General features: G+C 38.6%; 2 protein-coding genes across 2 annotated transcripts; both read left to right on the forward strand.

Annotated features, from left to right (window-relative positions):
• The first annotated feature begins 4,425 nt into the window (after window positions 1–4,425).
• LOC121803205 (protein CUP-SHAPED COTYLEDON 2-like) lies at window positions 4,426–5,894 on the forward strand. The gene is made up of 3 exons (XM_042202901.1): window positions 4,426–4,862; window positions 4,933–5,216; window positions 5,384–5,894. Exons 1-3 carry the CDS (start codon window positions 4,670–4,672, stop codon window positions 5,738–5,740), a joined length of 834 nt encoding a protein of 277 aa, XP_042058835.1. The 5' UTR covers window positions 4,426–4,669; the 3' UTR covers window positions 5,741–5,894.
• Window positions 5,895–13,114: 7,220 nt separating this feature from the next.
• On the forward strand, window positions 13,115–21,914 carry LOC121805704. Its single transcript, XM_042205659.1, has 17 exons — window positions 13,115–13,307; window positions 13,415–13,478; window positions 14,826–14,934; window positions 16,226–16,288; window positions 16,435–16,532; window positions 17,209–17,275; window positions 17,370–17,441; window positions 17,728–17,889; window positions 18,548–18,621; window positions 18,700–18,797; window positions 19,391–19,498; window positions 19,969–20,066; window positions 20,432–20,569; window positions 20,744–20,791; window positions 21,200–21,314; window positions 21,407–21,507; window positions 21,661–21,914. The coding sequence occupies exons 1-17, from the start codon at window positions 13,238–13,240 to the stop codon at window positions 21,745–21,747; spliced, it is 1,572 nt and encodes a 523-aa protein (XP_042061593.1). The 5' UTR covers window positions 13,115–13,237; the 3' UTR covers window positions 21,748–21,914.
• Window positions 21,915–22,900: the final 986 nt, after the last annotated feature.

The raw sequence follows: 22,900 nt of genomic DNA on the forward strand, positions 1-22,900 counted from the left end.
ATGCTCCCTAACATTCCAGGAAAGTCGTGCACCTTATCGTGCATCTGCATCAGGAACTGGCAATCTTCGGCATTCGGCTTGCGCAAATATGTGGCGTCGAAGGCTTCAACCACGCCCTCACAAAATTTTTCCAGACACTCCCGGCCAGTTGTATCCCCGACGTGAAGATACTCGTCGAACATGTCCGCCGTGGTGTCATAGGCCAACTGACGAAGCGCAACCGTGCACTTCGTAAAGGGGGATAGATCGATTCTGTAGGCCGCATCTTGCCGCTGCTGGAAGTACTCGTCGCGCGCCCCTATTGTCTGAACAATGCGGAGAAACAGTTCTTGCCGCATCCTAAACCGTCGGCGAAAAACCGCCGGTCCCCACCGTGGTTCATCGGCGAAGTAGTCTTCGAACAGACGTTGATGAGCTAGGCCATGCTCATCGGCCTGCTCTTGCTCTTGTATTGCAAGAATACCTCCGAGAATCTGGTCCCTAAAACATTATGTGTTCCATAGCCCGATTTGGATCTTCACCTGGAAACATTTTCGAAGAGTGAGTGAAAGAGAGATGTTTGATTGTGAGAGATGTTGTGTGAAAGTTGTGTAAGAGTTATGTGAAATGAGTGAAAATTAAGGTGTATTTATATATAGAAAACTTAAAAAATAATTTTAAAAAAATGGAAAACGCGTCGCTCGTCCTCGTCCGGCATTGTCCGCGGTCCTACAATGGGCGGACGATCAGGCGGACGAGGGATCGGGCGACCGACCCAGACAACTGAACTTTTGGTCGTCCCACTCGTCCGGACGATCGTCCGTCCGCCTGCAATGGGCAGACGATCACGGACGAGCCCGAAAATCATCGATCGGGCAGACGATCTCACAACCATTATGGATACTCTTAGGGGTGTTCGGTTGCCAAGATTAAATCTCATGATTAAATATGTATCGTGTTTACTTCATAAGATTGAACTATACAACTTAATCTTAGATGGATAGTCTTATGATAATTATGCATAGCCTCCCCCTACAACTAAAATAATCTCACAACTTAATCCTAGATGAATAGTATAATAATATTAGTCATGGCAACCGAACGTCATTGCAAGCCACCATAGTACTTTGAAATGGCAAATATTTTTTCCCCAAATCATGGAACTCCACCCAATATTTTCGGTACACTTTGCACAAATATATAAATTCGTATATAGTTCATTGGAATATAATCGCAATGAACATTAAAATAAAAATGGATAATATTTTAATAAATGAATAGAGTACAATTTATTTGAGGGTGGTGGATAATATTTTAATAAATGAATAGAGTACAATTTATTTGAGGGTGGTGGAGAACAAGATGAGAAGTTGTTTTGGATATCAAAAGTTTCAAATGAATGTTGGAAGCATCGGAGTACTAAATACCTTGAGTCCCATTTTTTAATAGAGAGAACTAGTAGTATATTTTTAGTCCATGAACATTGTGATCCACAGATTCTACTCTTTAAAAGTATCATTAAATGTCTTTGAGCATTCATATAATACTAATGAAAGATTTTTGTAGCATTTCGTGATTTTTTTGACATAAAGGTTTATTGTACTTTATTTGTAAGAAAGAACTACATTAAGTCCCTGAACTTTGTTATAATATCGTTTGTGGTCCATATTCTTTAAAAATATCGCCACGTAGAACTTTGATATAATACTGGCAAAATGACTTTCGCACTTTATGGACTTTTTTTGAACAAATATATTTTTCTACCATTAAAACCTATTTTTTGTCAAATTTCTTTTTTTTTAAGTTAATAATGCAAACATTTTGAATAAAAGGAACAAAGATTGGGACATATTATAACGTGACAATTATACAATTCATGCAAAATGTTTCATATTTGTTCAAATTGGTACAAAATGTTTGAAATTTCAGAATTTATAAAAAGTTTCATCTGTGTCTCAAGTTAATACATTTCATCATATGTTCTTGAACGTTGTTAACTGTTTACCTATGTGGCGGATAAAACATAAAACAATGAAGAAGTTTTTTGTACTAATGTATATAAAACTTTTATACTACTACTATATAAAATAATGACTAACTTTAACATGAACAATGATAAAATAATTTGTAGGAGTACTTCACATAGATAAAGAGTTAGCACCATTCAAACAAATATAACGAAATAAAGTAAAATAAAATATGAATGAAATTTTTTTTTACCTGTATAAAATAAAAGTGAGACATTTTATAGTCCTCCATCCGGCCCACCGAAGATGACTCACTTTTATTTTTGATTTGTCCAAACCAAGATGACTCATTACCAATAATGAAAACGCTTTTATATCTACTTTATTCCCTCCGCACAAAATTAAATTGCATAAAATTTCGTGCCGCTCAAGGAGTTGGTCATCTTCCTTGGGACGATGGAGTATGAGTTACTCCCTATGTCCTAGTAAAAATAAAACGTATTCTATTTTTAGTTATCCCATTAAAATGAAAGTTTCCTAAAATGGAAACAACATCTCTATTTTTTTCTCGTTCTTCCTTTTTGGCTATCCCATTAAAAATGAAAGTTTTTCTAAAAAGGAAAGAACACCATCTCTACTTTTTTCTCTTTCTTACTTACTCTCTTCATTAACTCACAAAACAACATTACATAAAATTATATTCCGAAAACTAAATGTTTCATATGTATTGGGACTAATGAAGTATATATTTACCATGAGAGAATGAAAGTTGTCCAGAAAATCATGATACTCCCTCCGCCCCAACTAAGTTAAGTCGTATTCCTTTTTTGAGATGTCCCAACTAAGTTAAAAAAAAAACAAAACATTCAATCACTCTTACTTTATTTATCACCTACTTTACTCTCTCTTTATCTTTTCCCCTTTATTTTTCTCCCCTACTTTTCAATACAATTTATTAATCTCTGCGCCCAAAAAATTGACTCAACTTAGTTGGAACGGAGGGAGTACTACCAAATAATCTCTTCGTCCAACAAAGCTGAGTCGTATTCATTTTTGGAACGTCCCAACAAAGTTGAGTCATTATCTTTTTTTTGACAAAAGACAATCATCTAATCACTCTTGCTTTATTATATCACTTATTTTAGTCTCTCGTCTTATCTGTTCTACTTTTTTCCTCTCTCCTACCTCCTCTATCCTAAAATAATTGAGTCGTATTCCTTTTTGGTTTGTCTCAAGGAAGTTGGTTTATTTTAATTTTTGGTAAAAACCTTTATTATATCTCTTACTTTACTTTCTTTTTATCTCTTTTACTTTTTCCCTCTCTTACTTTACACTCTTCGCTTTTGGTAATAAATCAATTTCTCAAATCTCGTGCTCAAAAGAAATGCCTCAACTACCTTGGGACAGAGAAAATAATTTATTTTATTATCATTTAAATCATTCAACACAATTCTTAATCGCCATATCTAAAAGAGGTGACACAATTTGGTTGGGACGGAGGAAGTATTATAAAAGTAAATACGTATTCCCTCCCTGAAAAGTATAAACTATTTTTTTTATTCTTCCTTGAAAAGTAGTACTATGAACTTTTTAATTTAAAAAAAAAAAAACTTTTTAATTTTAAAGACTTCTTTTTTTATAATGAGATAAGATTCATTCTCTACTAACAATATTTTAAATACTTTTTCTTTTTATCTATCTCTTCCTAGTACTTTTCTAATTACGCAGTACTTATTAAAATCTATGCCAACTAAATATTCACACACTTTCGGGATAGGGTTGGAACGGTACGGTATACAGCGCCGAAATGGTCATACCGCATACCGTACCGTACCGTGCGGTGTGACCAAAAACCATACCTTTACCGTACTACATTTGTCGGTATAACGCAATTGCGGTATACCGAAAAGTCGGTATACCAAAATTTAGATATTGTTACCGTACCGCTTTTGTCGGTATACCGTACCGTGATTTCGGTATACCGCAATATGCGGTATACCGCGGTATACCGTGATTTCCGGTATATACCGCAATTGCGGTATATACCGTATTTGTGGTATACCATGTTATTTGCGGTATATACCGTAAATTTATGGTATATACCGAAATTGCGGTATATCATGTTATTTGCGGTATATGCCGTAAATTTGCGGTATGATGTGGTATAACGCGGTATATACAAAATGCATACCTTTACAGTATCTAAAACTGTCGGTACGGTATGATACCGTACCGAAAAGTACGGTATACCAAAAATTCGATATTTTCGATATTTTTTCGGTACGATAAATGCGGTATTTCGGTATATTTTCTTATCCCTATTTTGGGATGCAGGGTAGAAAAATCGAAGTTGCGGGTTTACATTTTGCAAAAAAAAAGAAAAAAAAGAAAATGAATTTTACCCCTCCATCCATCCCATCTCATCATCCCATCAAATCCCATCCCATCCCATCCCTAGGAAGCCTGTACGACTCCGACACCCAATTCCCCACTCTCTCTCTCTGTCTAGCTAGCCATATGGTATGGTATGGTATGGTATGGTATGGATGCATTAATTGACAATCGACTCAGTAGCAGAGATTTTGGCAACACCACACGACACCCCCAAAAAGTCACTGCAGATTTCTTCCTCCTCCTCGATAATTACCAAATTCTATTTACTCTATAATGAACTAGTAGGTGTAGTATTTCCCACTTCCAAATTCCTCTTCCTTCCTTCCACAATGGCTAATAATTACCGGTGCTACTACGAGAGATCATCAGACGAGACCAATCTCCCCCCGGGCTTCCGCTTCCACCCCACCGACGACGAACTCATCACCTTTTACCTCCTCAAAAAGGTCCTCGACTCCTCCTTCACCACCCGCGCCATCGCCGACGTCGATCTCAACAAATCCGAGCCCTGGCACCTCCCCGGTTAGTGGTTAGCCTTTTTGTCTTCCAATTTAATTTCATTAAATTAAATTCTAGTATTTTTTTGGTACAGGGAAAGCCAAAATGGGGGAGAAGGAGTGGTACTTTTTCAGCCTCCGCGACCGGAAATACCCGACCGGGTTACGCACGAACCGGGCCACGGAGGCTGGGTACTGGAAAGCCACGGGCAAGGACCGCGAGATTTACAGCTCCAAAACCTTCGCCCTTGTTGGGATGAAGAAAACCCTAGTTTTCTACCGCGGCCGGGCCCCCAAGGGCCTCAAAACTAACTGGGTTATGCATGAGTTCCGCCTCGAAGGCAACCTCGCCTATCACCACTTCTCCCGAAACTCCGAGGTACGCTACTCTCCATTTCCACATCTAATTTTCAGATTATGCTTTGATTTTGATCCATACTTTGATTTTTTTTCATTATGGTTTTAATGAACATAAATTTAAATTTAAATGCGCCTCCCAATACCTTTGCTTGCCTACTGCTGCTCACTTTAATTGATTGATTTCAGGATGAGTGGGTGATCTCTCGAGTTTTTGAAAAGACCGGGGCGAGCGGCAGCGGCTCGAAGAAGAAGGCTTCGGAGGAAGTAAGCGGCTCGCCGTGTTCGGGCGGCAGCTCGCACGTGTCCTGTTTCTCCATGGCTGCACCGGAGCTCCCGATGCATTATCCGCAATTTGGCAAGCACAATGCGAGCTTTCCTACTCTCAAGTCGCTCCAGGAGAATCTGCATCTGCCTTTTGTTTATCCGACTGCGACTCCGTCTCTGGCGCACGTGAGCGGTGATCATGTTTTCGGGGAGGGGCAGTGGCCGGCGGTGGAGGAGCAGAAGCTTTGCGGCTCCGAGCTGGATTGCATGTGGAATTAGTTTTAAATTATGGCTAATTTTACATTATGAGGAGTATCTATCTAATCTAGGGTTTTCTTTCTGCTCTTGTTAACTACTCACTCCTAAGTCCTATCTATGCATGCAATATCAGTACTATTCAGATTAGGCATGTATGCAATTTGTTCGTATTTTCTCTTATTTTTACACATAAATCTTGTTACCTATAGATTAATTTGGCTACAACGATAAAAATTTACACGATATACGTACCAAATGCTTATGAAATTGAAGTCCTTTACCGAATAAATATTATATTTTGATGTTACGATAAAGAAACCGGACTCATGAGTTTTAAATACTGGAAACTAATTTAATACTAATATCCATTTAAATTTCTAAGTCATAAATTAACAAATTTATGGACACTTTAAAATCAGGTTCTAGAAAATGGATAGTATTTATACTTATAGCATGTCGCAATGAACGACTGAGATGACGATATAGTTTCCTCTAAATCATGAAATTAATTCGGGATTTCATTTTCAATTTCTTTAAAGGGAATACTATTAACATATGAATATACTATGAGATTCAGGGTTTGAATTATCCCATGGCTTGCAATTCTGAACATTATTCTTTATGACATCCTAGTAATTTGGGGAAAATGAAAGTTATATCGATAATATCATAATACATTAATGTTTTTAGAAACGAATGTAGTAATAGTAGTAGTAGTAATATTTATGCGTAGTTACATGTTATGCAGGAGTACTACTTAATATTTAATTAGAGAAGCGACAAAAGGTGTTGATAAGGTTATTAGATTAGTTTGCCGAATAGTACATACTTAGAATTTTATAACCTCATTTTACAAATTACAGTAGAGTCATATATAGTAGTCTTATTAGATAAAGTCTAGTTAAAGGACCATTTTAAGGCCATCCGCAATGGGGCGGACGATGGCATGCCCGATGGCGCGCATCGTCCGCCCAATTGCGGGTGTGTGACATAGGCCGCGGACGATCGTCGCGCCCTATACTAAGGGCACGGAGTATAGCGCGGACGATGATCCGCAGTGGGGCGGACGATGGCACGCCCGATGGCGCGCATCGTCCGCCCCATTGCGGGTGTGTGACATAGGCCCGGACGATCGTCGCGCCCTATACTAAGGGCGCAGAGTATAGCGCGGACGATGTCCATCGTCCGCGCCATCGTCCGCGCCATCGCGGCCTACGCGGACGATAGGCCATCGGCCGCGCCATCGTCCGCCCCACTGTGGGCTACGCGGACGATGGCACGCGTTTTTTATTTTCTATTTAAATCTCATTTCTCATTCATTTGTACATACGAACATATCGACTATTTCTTTACATATTCTCTCTCAACATCCAACCAATATAAATCTCGGCGACGACACCAATAGTTCTAGTTCGTCTGAGTCTGGTAGTTCGACGTCAGAAGCATTAGATGCAGCCGTTGAAGAGGCCATGGAGGCATGCTATGCGGCAATGCAGCGCGAGGAGGAGGCGGCGGCAGCGGCGGCTGCAGCAAGTCCATAGGCCTATTCTATCTAGACATGCCTCAATGCGCAACCAACAGGATCATGCGCAGCTCATTAGCGACATGATTGAAAAAGTGTGGGCTCGTAACCACCGTCACTGAGTTTGCATTTTTTTTAATTCGCATTGTAATGTATTAATTTTTATTAAATGAAATGAAGTTTTTGAAATTCGTATTTTAATTTATTAGTTTTTTTAAATTCGTATGTATTTTGTAAATATTAAAAAATGATGATGTGGCGCGCCTTAGGGCGCCCCACTGCAGGTGGGAAGGTAGGAGGATAAAAATGATGACGTGGCGCGCCATAGAGCGCCCCACTGCTGATGCCCTAAAGAAATAGTACTTCTCTTAGTGAGGTTTCATCTTCGTTAGTCAAAGGACCTTCACTTCTCCAACCTCAATCATCATTGAAGAAAAATAAAAATGAAATTATATGTTACGGACAAATATGGTTGAACTCGCCAGGATGAGTGGGAATTATAAAATAAAAATGTATTCTAAAAAAGATAGAGATAAAAGGTGGGGGTGTATTTAAGGAGTTTCTCTATATTGCATGTTTTGAGTACGTCTCTTCTCTAGTTTCAAGACTGTACTAGTCAAACATATCAAATAGTATGATTGTAGTCATAATAATGAAAATTAAACAATTTGATATTGCAAAGATAAATTCTAGCTAGTATATAAAATTTATTCGTTTAATTAAGATATAGTAGTAAAATAAAGAAAAAGCTTTAGTAGGTATTTTGGGAAAAATAATAATAATAATGGTAGGAAGAAAAAAGGAAGAGGGCGTACGTGCGATGAGGGTGTGGTAAGACAATGAGTAGTGTAGAAGAAGAGGAGAGCACGCTAAGTACCAAAAGGGTGCTACGATTTTGGATTTTGGTAATGATGGAACAGTGCCCAATCTTGGCAGATGGGTAATTTTGGTTTTCCCTCTTTCTCTTTCTCTGCTCTCTCTGCTTCCATATATGCCTGCACTGCACCTACACTTTTCCCAAATCTCTTTTCCATTCTCCTTTTCTTCCTTCCACGCCATCACACATTACTCTATATTACTATCAAGTAATTTCTCCATGTATAAGCCCATCTGAATATTCTCAATAATTTATCAGTTAATTATTGTATAGTACTCCATACAATAGTCTTAAAAACTACTTCATCCCTCCGTCCTATAAAAATATGCACCTTTTCTTTTTTAATCCGACCCAAAAGCATATGTACTTTCTACTTTTGTAAACTCTTTTATCTCTAATGAAGTAGGACTCATTCCCCATGAATAATACTTTAATTACTTTTTCTCTCTACCTCTCTCCTATTTTACTAATTTTGTATTAAAATTCATATCAAATTCAAAGTAGTGGAAACGGAGGGAGTAACATCTTAGGGCATCCACAATGGGGCGCCCTATGGCGCGCCACGTCATCAGTTTTATCCTCCTACCCCCACCTGCAATGGGGCGCCCTAAGGCGCGCCTTATGCATTTTCTTTTATTTGAATATTTAAATAACTAAAAAAATTGGGAAAAAACTTCATTTCATATATAATAATTAATACATTACAATACGAATTAAAAATACGCAAACTCAGCGACGGCGGTTATGGGCCCACACTTCTTCAATCATGTCGTTCATGAGTTGAGCATGGTCTTGTTGGTTGCGCATTTAGGCCTGTCTAGATAGAACCTCATTGAAGCCCGGCGGTAATCCTCTAGAGGGGGGCTGGGTCGCCATGCTGGACGAGCTAGATGCACCGTCATCATCGTTCCACTCGGTGATGCTCCCACCTTCATGCTCGACTATCATGTTGTGCATGATTATGCACGCATACATGACATCGGCGATGACTTCCTTGAACCAGAGATGAGTCGGCCCTTTCACAATTGCCCACCGTGATCGGAGGACATCAAATGCCCGCTCGACATCCTTCCGCTCCGACTCCTGTTTTTGCGCAAATAAAACCCTCTTCTCACCCATTGGACAGCTGATCGGCTTCAGAAAAACAGGCCACCGTGGGTATATGCCATCGGCCAAGTAGTACCCCATGTGGTATCGGCGCCTGTTGGCAGTGAACTCGATGGCCGGGCTGTTGCCGTTGCATTGCTCGGCAAAGAGGGTGGATGAGTTGAGGACATTGATGTCGTTGTTGGACCCGGCTACGCCGAAGTACGCATGTCAGATCCAGAGCCGATGGTCAGCAACGACTTCAAGGATCAAAGTCGGGTGGCTGCCCTTGTATCCACTAGTGAATTGGCCTCTCCACGCCGTTGGACAATTCTTCCACTCCCAGTGCATACAGTCGATGCTCCCTAGCATCCCAGGAAAGCCGTGTGCCGTCTCGTGCATCTTCATCAGGCCCAGGCAATCAGTGGCAGTCAGCTTGCGCAAATATATGTCGTCGTAGGCCTCCACAACTCCCCTACGAAATCTCTTCAGGCACACTCCCGGCCTGTTGTATCCCCAACGTGGAGGTACTCGTCGAAAATGCCCGCCGTGGTGCCATAGGCCAACTGACGGAGTGCAGCCGTGCACTTTTGCAACGGTGTAAGGCCGGGTCTGCCGACCCCGTCTTCCCGATACGTGAAGTATTTATCACGTGATGACAACGTCCGGACAATACTGAGAAATAGGTAATGCGGTATTCTAAACCGGCGGCAGAAAACAGTCGGTCCCTACCGTGGTTGATCGGTAAAATAGTCTTCAACCAGACATTGGTGAGCTGCCGCGTGGTCGCGTCGGACAGACGTCCGACGTCGAATAGGCCTGTGGATCTGCTCCGCCGCCGCCGCCTCCTCGCCCTGCATTTCGAATAAGCATTCCGCCATGGCCTCTTCAACGGCTGCATCTAAGGCTTCCGAGGTCTCCGAGGTCGAACTATCCGACTCCGAGGAGCTAGAACTCGTGTTGTCATCGTCGTGGTTCATTTTGGTATGTGAAAGAGGTAGAAATGTGAAAGATGAGCGAAATGAGAGAGGCGAGATGTTCGTATGAACAAGTGAATGAGAAACAAGGTTTAAATAGACAAAAAAAAATCAAAAACTCGTGCCATCGTCCGCCGATCTCACAATGGGGCGCCCGATGGCGCGGACGATAGGCCATCGTCCGCGCCCACAATGGAGGCATCGTCCGCGCCCGAGGACGATGGCCGCCATCGGGCGCCCTTATCTAGTATCGGTAGAATGTGAAATCCGCATTCACACTTTTCATTTCCTATTTTTGTTTATGGAAAAGCTTATAGAGACAAACCGATTGGGTTGGCCCATTATTATTAATATTAGGAGTTGGGCTGGTTTGCTGATTCCATTTTATTGTTACTTTATTGTTTTATACTCCCTCGTCCCGTCCCACAAAAACATGTGCACTTTCTATTTACATCCGTCCCATTAAAATATGGACATTTCCATTTATGGAAAGTTATCTCTAATTCATTACCCATATATTCCAATTTATTTACAACTCATACCACTGTTGTACACTAGTGCAAACGAAGGTTTGAGGTGGAGCAACGCCGCTGCCAGTTAGAGGTGCCCACGGTTCTGGAACCGCGCGGTACAGTTCGGACCTCCGGTTACGATTTTGGAAATTTCCGAACCGGAACCAAGCTGCGAGGGTGTTTCACAGTTCCGGTTCCAAAACCGTCAGGTTTCGGTTTCGGTTCCAAACTGGCGGTTTTCCGGTGGTTTTTTTACGGTTTTTCACGGTTTCGAACCGTGGCTATTGGCGTTTTTTTGCAGTTCCGATTCGGTTTCACGGTTTTTCACGGTTCCAGTATGGTTTCGGTTAGGAAATTTTTGAACCTAAACCGAACCACTGTTCTAAAATCGATATTTTCGTTTTGAGTAAATTCTCACAGTTCCGATTCGGAACCGTAACCGCCGGAGCCGTAAAATCCTTGGGCACCTCAGTTGTAAGGAGGTGGGCCGCGAGGGGGACGAGCCTGAGGCTGCAGTAGGGGTGTCGCGCAGGGCGCGGCCACTCGCGACACCGTTGTAAGTGGCGAGACTGCACGGGAAAGGAGGTGAGTAGGGTTTTTTATTTTTTATTTTTTATTTTTAATTTCAAATTCTATAAATATCCACCACAATACTTCAAACTTCATTCCTCATTTCACAAGCGCCTATCGCGCGCACTCCAAAGGAAGATCGAAAATTTTATGTAATTTTAATAATTTTTTTATGAAGTTGTAATTTTGTTTTATTATCTACGAAGTCGTTTTGATTATCTAGTGTAAGCGTCTCCCCAGCCACTCGAATAGTTCTTCCACTCCCCAATGCATGCAGTCTATATGCCTAGCATCCCGAGAAAACCATGAACTCTCTCGTCTAAAGTCGTCTGCTACTAGGCATCAACAAAGGTGGGCTTCATCATGCTCTTTTCCAATGTTGAGAGCCTGCCACACACAACTGCATTAATAGGTTGTTCGAATATTCATTGTGTCCAGGGCGGACGCAGAAATAAACATTAGTAAGGGCTATATTTTCAAAATATAGTTTGAAAATATTTTTCTAGGTAATTTATGTGATTAATAAGAGCTTTAATATAAATATAGGTATAAAATAGGAATAAATTATAAAAATTTATTAAAAAAAATGTCAAAAAAACAATTCATTAAGGGCTAAAGCCCCACCCTTTGTCTAGGTGGGTCCGCCCATGATCGCGTCCCACTAACATGCTGGCTATGCGCATGAAAAGAGATATGCTCATACGGAATCAGTTTGTATCACCCAAGCGTGGGTTGTTGGAAAAATAATCTGCATGCAACCTTTCAGCAACAACTACGTGCTCTCAGACGAATAGGCTTGTGCACAACTTATGTTCTCTCCTCCTCCTCCTTTCCACATACCTCGTCACATATGCAACTATGGCTGCTCCAACATTGAGAGAGGATTGTAGTTCCAGAGAGAGAAAATGAGTACTAATATAAAGATATGAAGTGTATTAAGTTTAGGTATGAAAAATGGATAGAAAAATAAGGTATTTATAGATGAAAGTGGGATGTTAAATTAATTAATTAAAAGAAAAATAAAGAAGAAAAGAAAATTCTCACGCGGCTAGGCCGCAAAGCATTCGGGGCGGGTAGCTGGGAAACCCCTCGGTTTTGAGGGGTGCAATGCAGCCCAATCTGATGGCCACCACATAAAAGGTTGCATTGTGAATGCCCTGAGCTAAACAAAATTTTCCTCCAGTACTACCCATAATCCATCACTCGACGTCACCCAAACAAAATGTTATAAAAAAAATTGTGGCAAGATCGTTAATATTGTAGCTGAAATTTGAAATATTAATGTAATACTAATACAACTAAAATAGTTATGGAAAATTGGAATTGGATTATGAATCAATCGGCATGGTTCCATAATCCATCCATATTCTAAACCTGTAAAAGTTATTCTCTATCTTATTTTTTTCTTTTCCGATATAAAAAAATTTCAAACATTAGGCTGTGGAGGGAATATTAGTTACAATTTCCCGTCCCGGCGTAGATGTCGCATTTAGGTGATGACACGAGAGTTTAAGAAATGTTGTTTTGTGTTTTAAGTGAAGAGAAGAAATAATTTTATTAATTTTCATAAAACTTCTATACTCATCTTAATCTAATTTATATAAATAGAAAAATAAAAAATATAATTTCAAGTTATTGGGTATCCAATTAGATGGATTCAAATGAGATATCTAGAGTTTCTCAGGTTTGGATACTCAATTTTTTGGATTGAGGTACTCACATATACCCGAATTTGCAGCCCTAATTCAAGTCCTGAAATTATGGCTGGGGCCGGGCGGGTCGGATCGGATCGGATATATTCTGAAGAAAGTAACTAAAAACTTTTAAAGTAAAAGTTAAACCTCATCCAAACTTCCAAAGCAGAAGCTTATTCTAATAAAAGCAATTTAAATGGTCGAATTGAATAATTGTTCACGAATTTACAGTATTTAGCCACCGCTTTCCACCGTCAATTTGTTTCGTCTACAGCAAGAAATGAAGGAGGAATTCGCCGTCGATCCTGCTCAGCTGCTCGCAGCGGCTTCCGATTTCGCTCAACAACCAGGTGTCTCTCAACTTGAATACCTGCGTCCAGCTTTATGTATCTTTTAGTTCGTCAATTTTTTTTTTTCTGTTTCAAAATTAATACTTGAAATATCTCCACGATTTCAGGTGCTATCTCAGACATTTCAGCTCAGGAGTTCCTCACCCGCTTTCCACTTCCTGCCATTTTCGGGTATACCTCTCAACGCATGTTTCTATAGATGCATGCGGTTTTGGTGTACACTCGTAGTCATCGGCGTATTTCTAGCTTGAATTTTCCTTAGGATCAAGCCGGAAAATATCATGACAACTATGCCGCTCATACAAATATACTCCATCCGTCCCCTAAAAATAGAGACTTTGGGAACGACCTAGGTTTTAATGTCAAATTGGTAAAGTATGAGAGAGAAAGAGAAAATAATAGTAAAAGTAGTGTGATCTGCCTTTTTAGTAGTGTAATGTATGATGAAAAGTTTCTAAAATGAGAAAATGAACTAATTTTGTGGGACAAACTAAAACGATAAAATGACACTTCTTTTTGGGGACAGAGGGAGTATTGTTTTTCAGCATATGGCATATACTCCCTCCGTCCGTCATTAGGAGTCTCATTTCTTGGCGGCACGAGTTTTAAGAAATGTTAAGAAAAATGGATGGAAAAAAGTTAGTGGAATAGAGGTCCCACTTATATATATTAGTTTTAAATGAAATGCGAGTGTAATGAGTTAGTGGAAGATGAGACCCTATTACCATTTATGGTAAAAGTGAATCGGGACTCCTATTCGCGGACGGACTAAAATGGAAAAATGGGACTCCTATTCGCGGACGGAGGGAGTATGATATAGTAGACTAAGATTGATGTGTTGTTCTATAAAGTAATGTATTAGGATCAATTCCTAATCAGGCCAATTTTCTAAAATCTTGAATGAGACGGAAGGAAGTAGTACTATATTTTACCTTAATAGTCACATCCTTACAATTCTTGACAATACTATAGGACTAATCTCATTAGGTAATGGTAAACGAATCTTGTGTGTATGTTCTTGTGTAACACTAATCTCAATTAGGTAATGATAAACAAATGTGGACATCTTGATGTGTATTTAAATTTGAATTTCATTAGGTAATGATAACAAATCTTGCGTGTATGTTCTTGTGTAACACTAATCTCAATATGGAGCCTAATATTTCCTTAGGGCTGGGTTGGCAAAAAATGTTATGGCCGCCACTCGATCTGCATAAGTTTTTTGGAAAGAACAAGATGTCAAACTATGAATTTTTTTAAAATTTAATTTGTGAAATTACATTTTACGACTTATTAAAGTAAAAAAAGAACATCATTTCCTCTTTGTTTGTTCACTTCAGTTGATTTCGCCCCTTCCAAAAATTGTATCATAGATCCTCATTGCTCGTAGTTACAATGTCGTCGATTCCTTTAGGAGGAATGAGTGCATGCTTTTGTTTTGTAATTGTTTTTGCGGTTAGTCATTTGAGGTTTATGATGTGTTTGTATAAATTATTGAGCTTGGAATTTTTTTTATAGCGCTTTGCAAACGGATGCGAGTTACCCTGGTCTGGAGAGTGCTTTGGTCGAATGTTTGGAGAGGGTATTCAGAACTAAATATGGAGCATCGCTTATTCCACACTATATGGTGCGTTATTTGATTTGGATTTCGGGCAAATATGTTGGTGTTTTTCCTAGTATTCACTATATTACTGGTGGCTTTCAAGTTTTATCTCTCATTTTATTACCTGTACAATTTTGAAATAGAGCTGATTGGTTGAATTAATTATAAGTATTATACGGCAAATTCTGTATTCATTAGCATATATACTCTTATGTCACCTGCGATGTATGTGATCGGCATAGTTTTTAGCTTATTCATTGTCTCATGTTTTGTTCCAGATTTGACACTTGATTTATTTATTGTGAAATATAAAGGGGGGCTCAATTGGTTTTCAATTGTAGTTGCATCTTTCTTTGCATAGTATGCATTCAGTCTTTACGGTCGAGTTGTTATTCAATCTAGACAGCGCATTCTTTTGACATTCAGGTGCTCGACTGTGTAGTATCTGTGATATCAATTGGCCCATATCTTCGGCTCACTCTTTAATTAAACCCACCCGAGAACCCAACCACCATTGATTGCCCTCACGTGTCACTCCACTTGGATTATGAGCAACAACCGTTTCGATGAATGAGAGCGGTTATCGAGGCATCCTTATCAGGACTCTTCCTCTCACCGACTCTCATTCTCTCATTATGCACTATGATCTCTCTCTATCTCTCACTTCGTTCTCTCTGTTAGATCGTTTTCTTCACCCTCATAGTGAGTGTTGAGCGGCGATTCTCCTGGTAACCTTCTGGATTTCCTTGCGAGTCCGACGCTGAATCAAAATCAATTCTTGGTTTGGAGGAGACTTTAATGTTTCTGTGTGAGATTGGAGTGTTTCTGTGTGGTTGTGAGAGTTTCTTTGTTGCTCTGTCTTTGTTGTTGTAGTGGATGTGGCTTGGTGGTGTTGGTGGTTCTAGGATTTCTGTTGTGGGTTCTGACCCTTGAGATCTTTGGTAAAAGGGTGTAATGTGAATGGTTTATGTCTGTGTGAGCTGTGCGAAACTGAGCCACGCGATCTGTAACTATCTTTATTGTGACGTTTTGTTTCTTGTGTAGATATAAAGTTTGTTCAGTTTATATCTTGTACATCTGTTTAGTTCTTGTATAGAACTGTATATTTGAGTTGTATCTGTTTGGTTATATCTTTTATGACTGATCCGTGGTTGTGAGACTGACCATCTCACATTTGTACCTTGCAAAAGAGGTCTCGGTAAAGTGAACCTTGGTGCGTCTCATCCCTACAGACGGCTTAGTAATTTTTGTATGTCATGCTTTAGTGAGTATAATAGTACTTAGTAGTTTAAAGCTTGTTTTCCTTGTCCTTCAGCCTTTCGTTTTGGTTGGCCTTGGGTCAGATTCTCAGAAAGTGAAACGACTGGCCTGTATAGCTGTAAGTACATTATCTTTCCTTTCTTGGTTTATGCGCGATTAACCAAATGCATTTTTTTATCTTTTGTCATTGTTTTTCCGTATCTCGCTTGGGTTCATTACTGAAAAATATGAATTCCAATACGACACGCTAAATGTTTTTTTCAGATATCATGTCTACTGGAGCATACAGATAAAAGGGTTGCTATCCAATTAGTTCTTCAACACAGTATTTATCCCCTTTTGCTCGGTTGCTTCATTGATGGGTATTGAGCTTTTTTATTTTAAATTGTGGTTTATCATTAATTCATTAAGTTTTCAACTTTCATTATTGTCTACTGTCTATAATCATGTCTGCTGCACTGGTTGGTTATAAATCATTTAACGATGAACAAAAATTCATTTTTTAGGAACAATGCGTTTTCACTGCATCTGACTAAATTTGTAGTTGTAGATTCCATCTTTTTAGGTTTTATACACTACTATACTATGTAACCAATAATGCGCTGCCCTGTACCCCTGCAGTTCTTGATCGTCTTCTATTCTTTTAGAATGGCCTATACAAGAAACCAGATAAAGATACGTGTTTGACATATTGGGGTATTTCCTACAATAAGAATCAATTAATTAAAAAAGAAACTGGGTTGTTCTACCTCTTCTGGTGAGGAATAGTAACTTTGCGATCAAATTTAATCAGGTTTTTATGGGAAAACATGTTCTCCGAGTTCATGTTGGATTTTGAAATTCTTATCCCTTCCAATTTTTCACGAGAAAACTGCAAAGTCCTTCAAATTATCCTGTTGGCTTCCAAAAAATGTTGTGTGTTTAGGACATTTGGGGTTTATGTTGTTACTTCTGTCTATGCTAACTGAATGATGTCCTTGATCGGGGGGTTTTCTTACATTTAAAGCACACATAACTAAAATATTTGATTTTGTGTAGTGATGAGCAAGTGGCTGCTGCTTCAACAGATGCCATTAAAAGTTTGGCTAGCTACCCTGAAGGCATGGTATGCTCCTGCTTAATGATTTAATGATTTATCTAAACTTACGGTGACATTCAACATTTGTTATACTGCTGAGAATTATGCAACCTTTCTTCAGGGGATTGTCTTTCCAGAAAATGTTAATGAAGCTACACATATTGGATATGCAGCAGAGAAATGCACATCACTGGTACATGATCCCTGTTTCTTCATTTTTTTGGGGGGGTGGGGGAGAAGTTTTATTGTGGCAGGCCGCAGGCTCAATATCTTAAAATTTTCGCTTGATTGTTTTTTTATTGATAAATGAACAAAAATTTAAAGGCCGCGTCACGGTGGACTCATAGTTCCTTCGCTTGAATTTGATTTTGCATCCTTCTTCTTTGACTTTTCTGATCTATAGTCTATGTCATAGTTCATTTGCTTGAATTTGATTTTGCATTCTTCTTCTCTGACTTTTCTGTTTGGGACATCTGAAGGGAAGAATTCGTGTTCTAGCTCTGATAGTGAAGCTCTTCTCTATTTCAAGCTCAGTGGCATCAGAAGTGTCAAAATCAAATTTTCTAAGTCTACTGGAGGCAGAAGTTAGAAATACAAATGACACTCTTGTTACTTTGAGTGTGCTGGAACTTATTTATGAGGTTGGCTCCAATCATGTGTGAATTTCAATTTCCTAATTCCTGAATGACTTTAAGCCTATTGTTAACTATTTATTTAAATGTTTGTTTGGTCATATCACCAGGTTGGATAGCATACTATGCATACCTCTTTAATTCTGCAGTAACACGGTTCTCCATGAATATTTGACCGTTGTACCAACAAACAACTGATTTTTTCCTTTCTCCATATTTTCTGATTTCCACCCTGGGGTTCATCTCAGTGAACTACTTAGGTGCATACTGCATAGTGCCCCTTCATTCCCCCACGATGGGATCATGGGATCCGCAATAATTTTCCCTCTATATGCGTATATGCCTAAAAGTATCATTCTCTTTTCTGCCAACCTTGAGGGTTTTGGTAGGGTGATTCATATTACACAATTAGTCTATTTGAAAAGGAGAGCTTCTGATCTGATCCTCACCGTCATTGTACATTTTGTCCAATTATAACATCAATTGCATCAAAAGATATTAGTTCTTCTTACATTACTAGCAACATAATATCTGTTGTGGTACATAAATTGTCTTAGTGTTACCTTAACAAAACTTCTCTTGAAACTGTTCTATTTATGATTTGTAGTCATTCCTTTAAGTTAAGTCTAAAGTTTTCACCCTCTGTTCTATTTGCTTTATGATAAAGCTGGTGGAAGTTCAACACAGTGCTGAATTTTTGTCAAAAACAATCCTGCTCCAACTTCTTATTTCCATAATCAGGTTAGTGAAGAATTTTTTGTGATCAATATATCTTGATTGAGCATAATGCTTAATCAGAAACATTCTTGATTTCCTAAGCAATGGAGCTGCGGAGTCCATTTTAAAATCAAGAGCAATGATGATAACTGGAAGGCTTCTGTCCAAGGAAAATGCTTTTACGTTCATTGATGAATCTAGTAAGCTACTTCATACGTTAATGTATAGGTGTTTCCTTGCATCCGTGATTGTAGCAGACGTGTGGAAGTTCTTAATTTATGTGAACTTTTTTTACTAGAGCAAACCATGTTAGTTGGAATGAGCTTTTAAGAGTAACATGAGGTTGTTTCCAGTTCCTTTATTTTTTCATTTGGTGCTTATGAAACTTTGAACCATTCCCTTCGGTGGCTGCTTAATGCAAAACTTTGTATTGATTCCCTACCTTTTGTAAAGCCAAAATGCTTAGCATGAACTTATTGTGGCATAAACTCAATGAAGATGTAGACAGGGAATAAGAGAACAAGTTCAGGTCAAACAGTACTTTCTAGTTTTGGATGGGAAGCTTCTTATATTGAAAGCAAACTTTAAGAATATTGGGAGATTTTTGGATACTTGCAATACTTGACATAGCCAATATGTTTTGCATGTTAACTTCTATGCTTGATGCATAATGTAAGAAACATAAGTTACCTGAGATATATGACCCCAGATTATCCTTCTCTTTTAGATAAGTGAACTTGAATTTTTGTAATATGATCCTTGATTGATTGCTGCTAACCTTTCTTCACTATAGGTTTTAAAAATGTTGTATCTGCAATTGATAAGAGGTTTGAGTTCCTCGAAAGTCAAGATGCAGATGAATGTGAATGTGCTGTTGAAGCACTGGGTCAAATTGGATCTTGTAAGTTATCAATCTAAATTATTATGTTGAAATCAACTAACTTTATATTTTACTATTCGGTTCTTATTTTTGGAGCAGTGAATCAAATTGTATCATGTACATTATGCATCCTAAGTATTTAACCTGGTATTCTTTGTTCTTTTTGCCTTCCTATGAGTCCTATCAGCTTGTAAAGAGTCCTCGTAACCAAAAGATTGATTCTCACTTGTTACATAAAATGGATGAAACTAACAGCTCTGTGCTCAACTTCCATCAATAAACTAATAATTTTATTTACATAATTTCTTATAATATTAACTACATCAACTATTTCAAAACCATAAATTTTCTTATGCTTTTCTTTATCAGAACTGCTATAAAGCTATTCTTTTTCCACTTCAAGCCTGTTCTAGTTGCATATTAAATCCTTGATTCTGCAAGCTTTTAGCAGATAACTGATAAAGGTCTTATTGTACATCACAATGCTCAAGCATTCCAGGGAGCAACTATTATTCTGTCAAATACGCCTCCTACTGCGAGACATGTTGTTGATGCTGCTTTTGACCGACAACAGCATGGTAAACAGCTGGTAAGAGACACCTTGCCTCTCTTCTGCATCAGATTCCTTTCAGTTTTTGGAGGTCTTAATGGTTAGGTGGATTGGAAATATGTGAACATAAACCTGATTTATGCCAAATTCTATAGTGAATCTTAAAACTCACATCAAGTGGTGTTGTGTCGGACGATTGCCTTGTTTGAAACTGTAGACAAGCTTTCTCGATTTTGGTTCATCTTCCAACAACCAAAGATAGTGGAGAGAAAATATTATTGTAATTAAAAGATCATGAGAAGGGTTTTTTTGTGTCATGCATTGTTCGTCACTTTATCCTAACCATCTTACATGCTTTGATCTTAATGTGGGTCTAATAAGATTGGTTTCTCATGGATATGAAGGCTGCCTTGCATTCTCTTGCAAACATCGCTGGTGAAACACGAATGGGAAATAATGTGCTTCTGACGAGGGTGGCTGAAGAAAACCTTAAGAGCCTGATTTATGATCATGCATCCAAAACACCCAAGCTGATCCCCTCAGTAAGTCAATTCAAAGCCTTCTTTGGGGTTACAGAAGTCTACACTCTTTTATCTGCACTGTCTATTGTTTGGTTTCTGTGCCCTTCCTTTACCTTGTTCTTAAGATAAGTCACAAATATAAACTTATTTAAATAGCACCCACAATGCAAATTTACATGCTGATAATGACTGCAGGGCCTCCTCCTATCAGTTCTTCAGCAGGGTTCTGAAATCCGTATTGCGGTAAGATGTTTCATGTCACGTTAGCCTTGTATTAACAATATTATGTCTTCACACGCATTTAGATTTCGATGGTCCTGAAGAATTAGTTTGCATGTACACCACTTTATGATGTAGTAACCATTTAAACAAAACTCCTAGTTGAACAATATTGGGAAATTTTGATTTTTCACTCAAATTACATTCGAGCTGCCTGTTCTACTTAACAAGGTAGTATAAAATTAATTGATAGAGCATAGGATTGGGTATTTGGATGATAAGATGGCCAAACACATTCAAAATCAATCCATCCATAGAAGTAAATGGTAGATTACCTTGAATTATTTTTAGCTATCCATCCTAGTACTCGAATAAATTAAATCGGCAGGAAATTTAATCTCAGTAACTTCTGGTTTTGTTCTTCCAATGCAGGGATACAGATTGATTAGTGGTTTGGTTGCTCGACCTTGGTGTCTGATTGAGATAATCTCTAGACCGGAGATAATTGAGATAATTACCGACGCCCTTACAGAAACCAGCAAGATAGGTCTGTATCAATCTCACCTCCACTTCAGAAAAAATCCGTTGGAATCCTGTAATTCCAAGATCTTTACGAGAAATACACTCGGACTTATGCAGGAATGGAAGCTAGACACAAGTGTTGTGAAACAGTCTTCGGGGCCTTCGCATCATCTAGTAAACTTGTCAATGATCCTGCCTATTCTGGCCTGGCATCAAAGGTTAGATCCTAATGTCATTGCTTGCTTTAAACATTTGTATATACAGATGGTAAAAATGCAGGTATTTACTTTAACAAGGCACACTGTAATTCATAACATGCATGAAATTTGATTATTGATTTTTGTTGATTTTGGTTAAAAAAAATATTGCAGCTACAGGAAGCAATCAGAAAGGGGCCTTATGGTGGTAGGAAGCGCATCGAAGCTCAGCCAACTGTTGCAACGGCAGACAGATTTTAACTCTTATCAGTAGACTTTTGTCTATTATAGTATTTCATGGCTTGACATTCTAAAATATTCTAAGATTGTAGCAAAATTATTATGAATAATTTTTCTCAGTTTTCCTAACCATTGAAGGGGTTGGCAGCGGAAGCGTGCATGAAATCCGATCACATAAATTTGATCTATTTAGCAGATTATTTAGATAAATTCTATTCGTGCAATTAACACATGTATCATGCTCATAACTTGAATTAAAACATGCTTTAGCATATAAAATCCTTAAAACATGTTCACTACGGAATTAGCCAATTTACCTCGTTGATTCAATCAAGAATCGATGATGACTTGCTCCGTCTCCACGTGAAGATCTTCAGTACTCGACCTCTGATTTTTTGACTGGTGTCCCGGACTGTATACTGATATTTTTGTGGGTAAATCTCACCAGAATACTAGGACTCGAATAATGAAGACAGAACTCAGCTCACGGAGAGAGCAATTTTCGAATTCTCTCTCTTTCTAGAGGGGGACGAAAATTCTATCATTCATAATTATGTTTTCTGTCTCCTTTATTCTCCTATTTATATTAAGTCACATATTGCGCCCAGTCAGGGATCTAAGGAAGAATTTGGACATGGCCTCACTCAATTAGCTTTTTACTAATTAAATTGAACCCACAATTTAATATAAGCTTGTATTGGAATATTACAAGCAGTCACTACAGAAGTAATATTGCACTGTCTTTCCAAATCCGAAATTACAAGTATTCCGGGTTTCCTTTTATTTGTTTAATTCATTTCCCGCGCTTAAGATAGAAACATCAATTAATTAATTAATGTCTGCTATGGACTTAATTAATTAACATATTTTAATCTCCAAGAGTGGACTTAGCAAGAAACTCTTATTTATTATTCATAGAGTAATCAAACTCCAACTAGCTAGGTTCCGAATAATAAAACCCTCTTTCGAGCTCCTCTTGTGGATGTTATCAAACGAGACTCTCCTCGCGCACGATTCAACATAATAGCAATCCTAGCACCGCTAGATAATGATCACCACTGCCCAATATACCTAGATCGTTGGGTGACGAAAAACCCGCACCTTTGGTAAGTCAAAGTAGTAGATACTCAATATCGTATGCTCAATGCTAACGTACATTGATTAAGAAATTAAT

This window comes from Salvia splendens, chromosome 5 (genome assembly GCF_004379255.2).
Source record: "Salvia splendens isolate huo1 chromosome 5, SspV2, whole genome shotgun sequence".
Taxonomy (NCBI): Eukaryota; Viridiplantae; Streptophyta; class Magnoliopsida; order Lamiales; family Lamiaceae; genus Salvia; species Salvia splendens.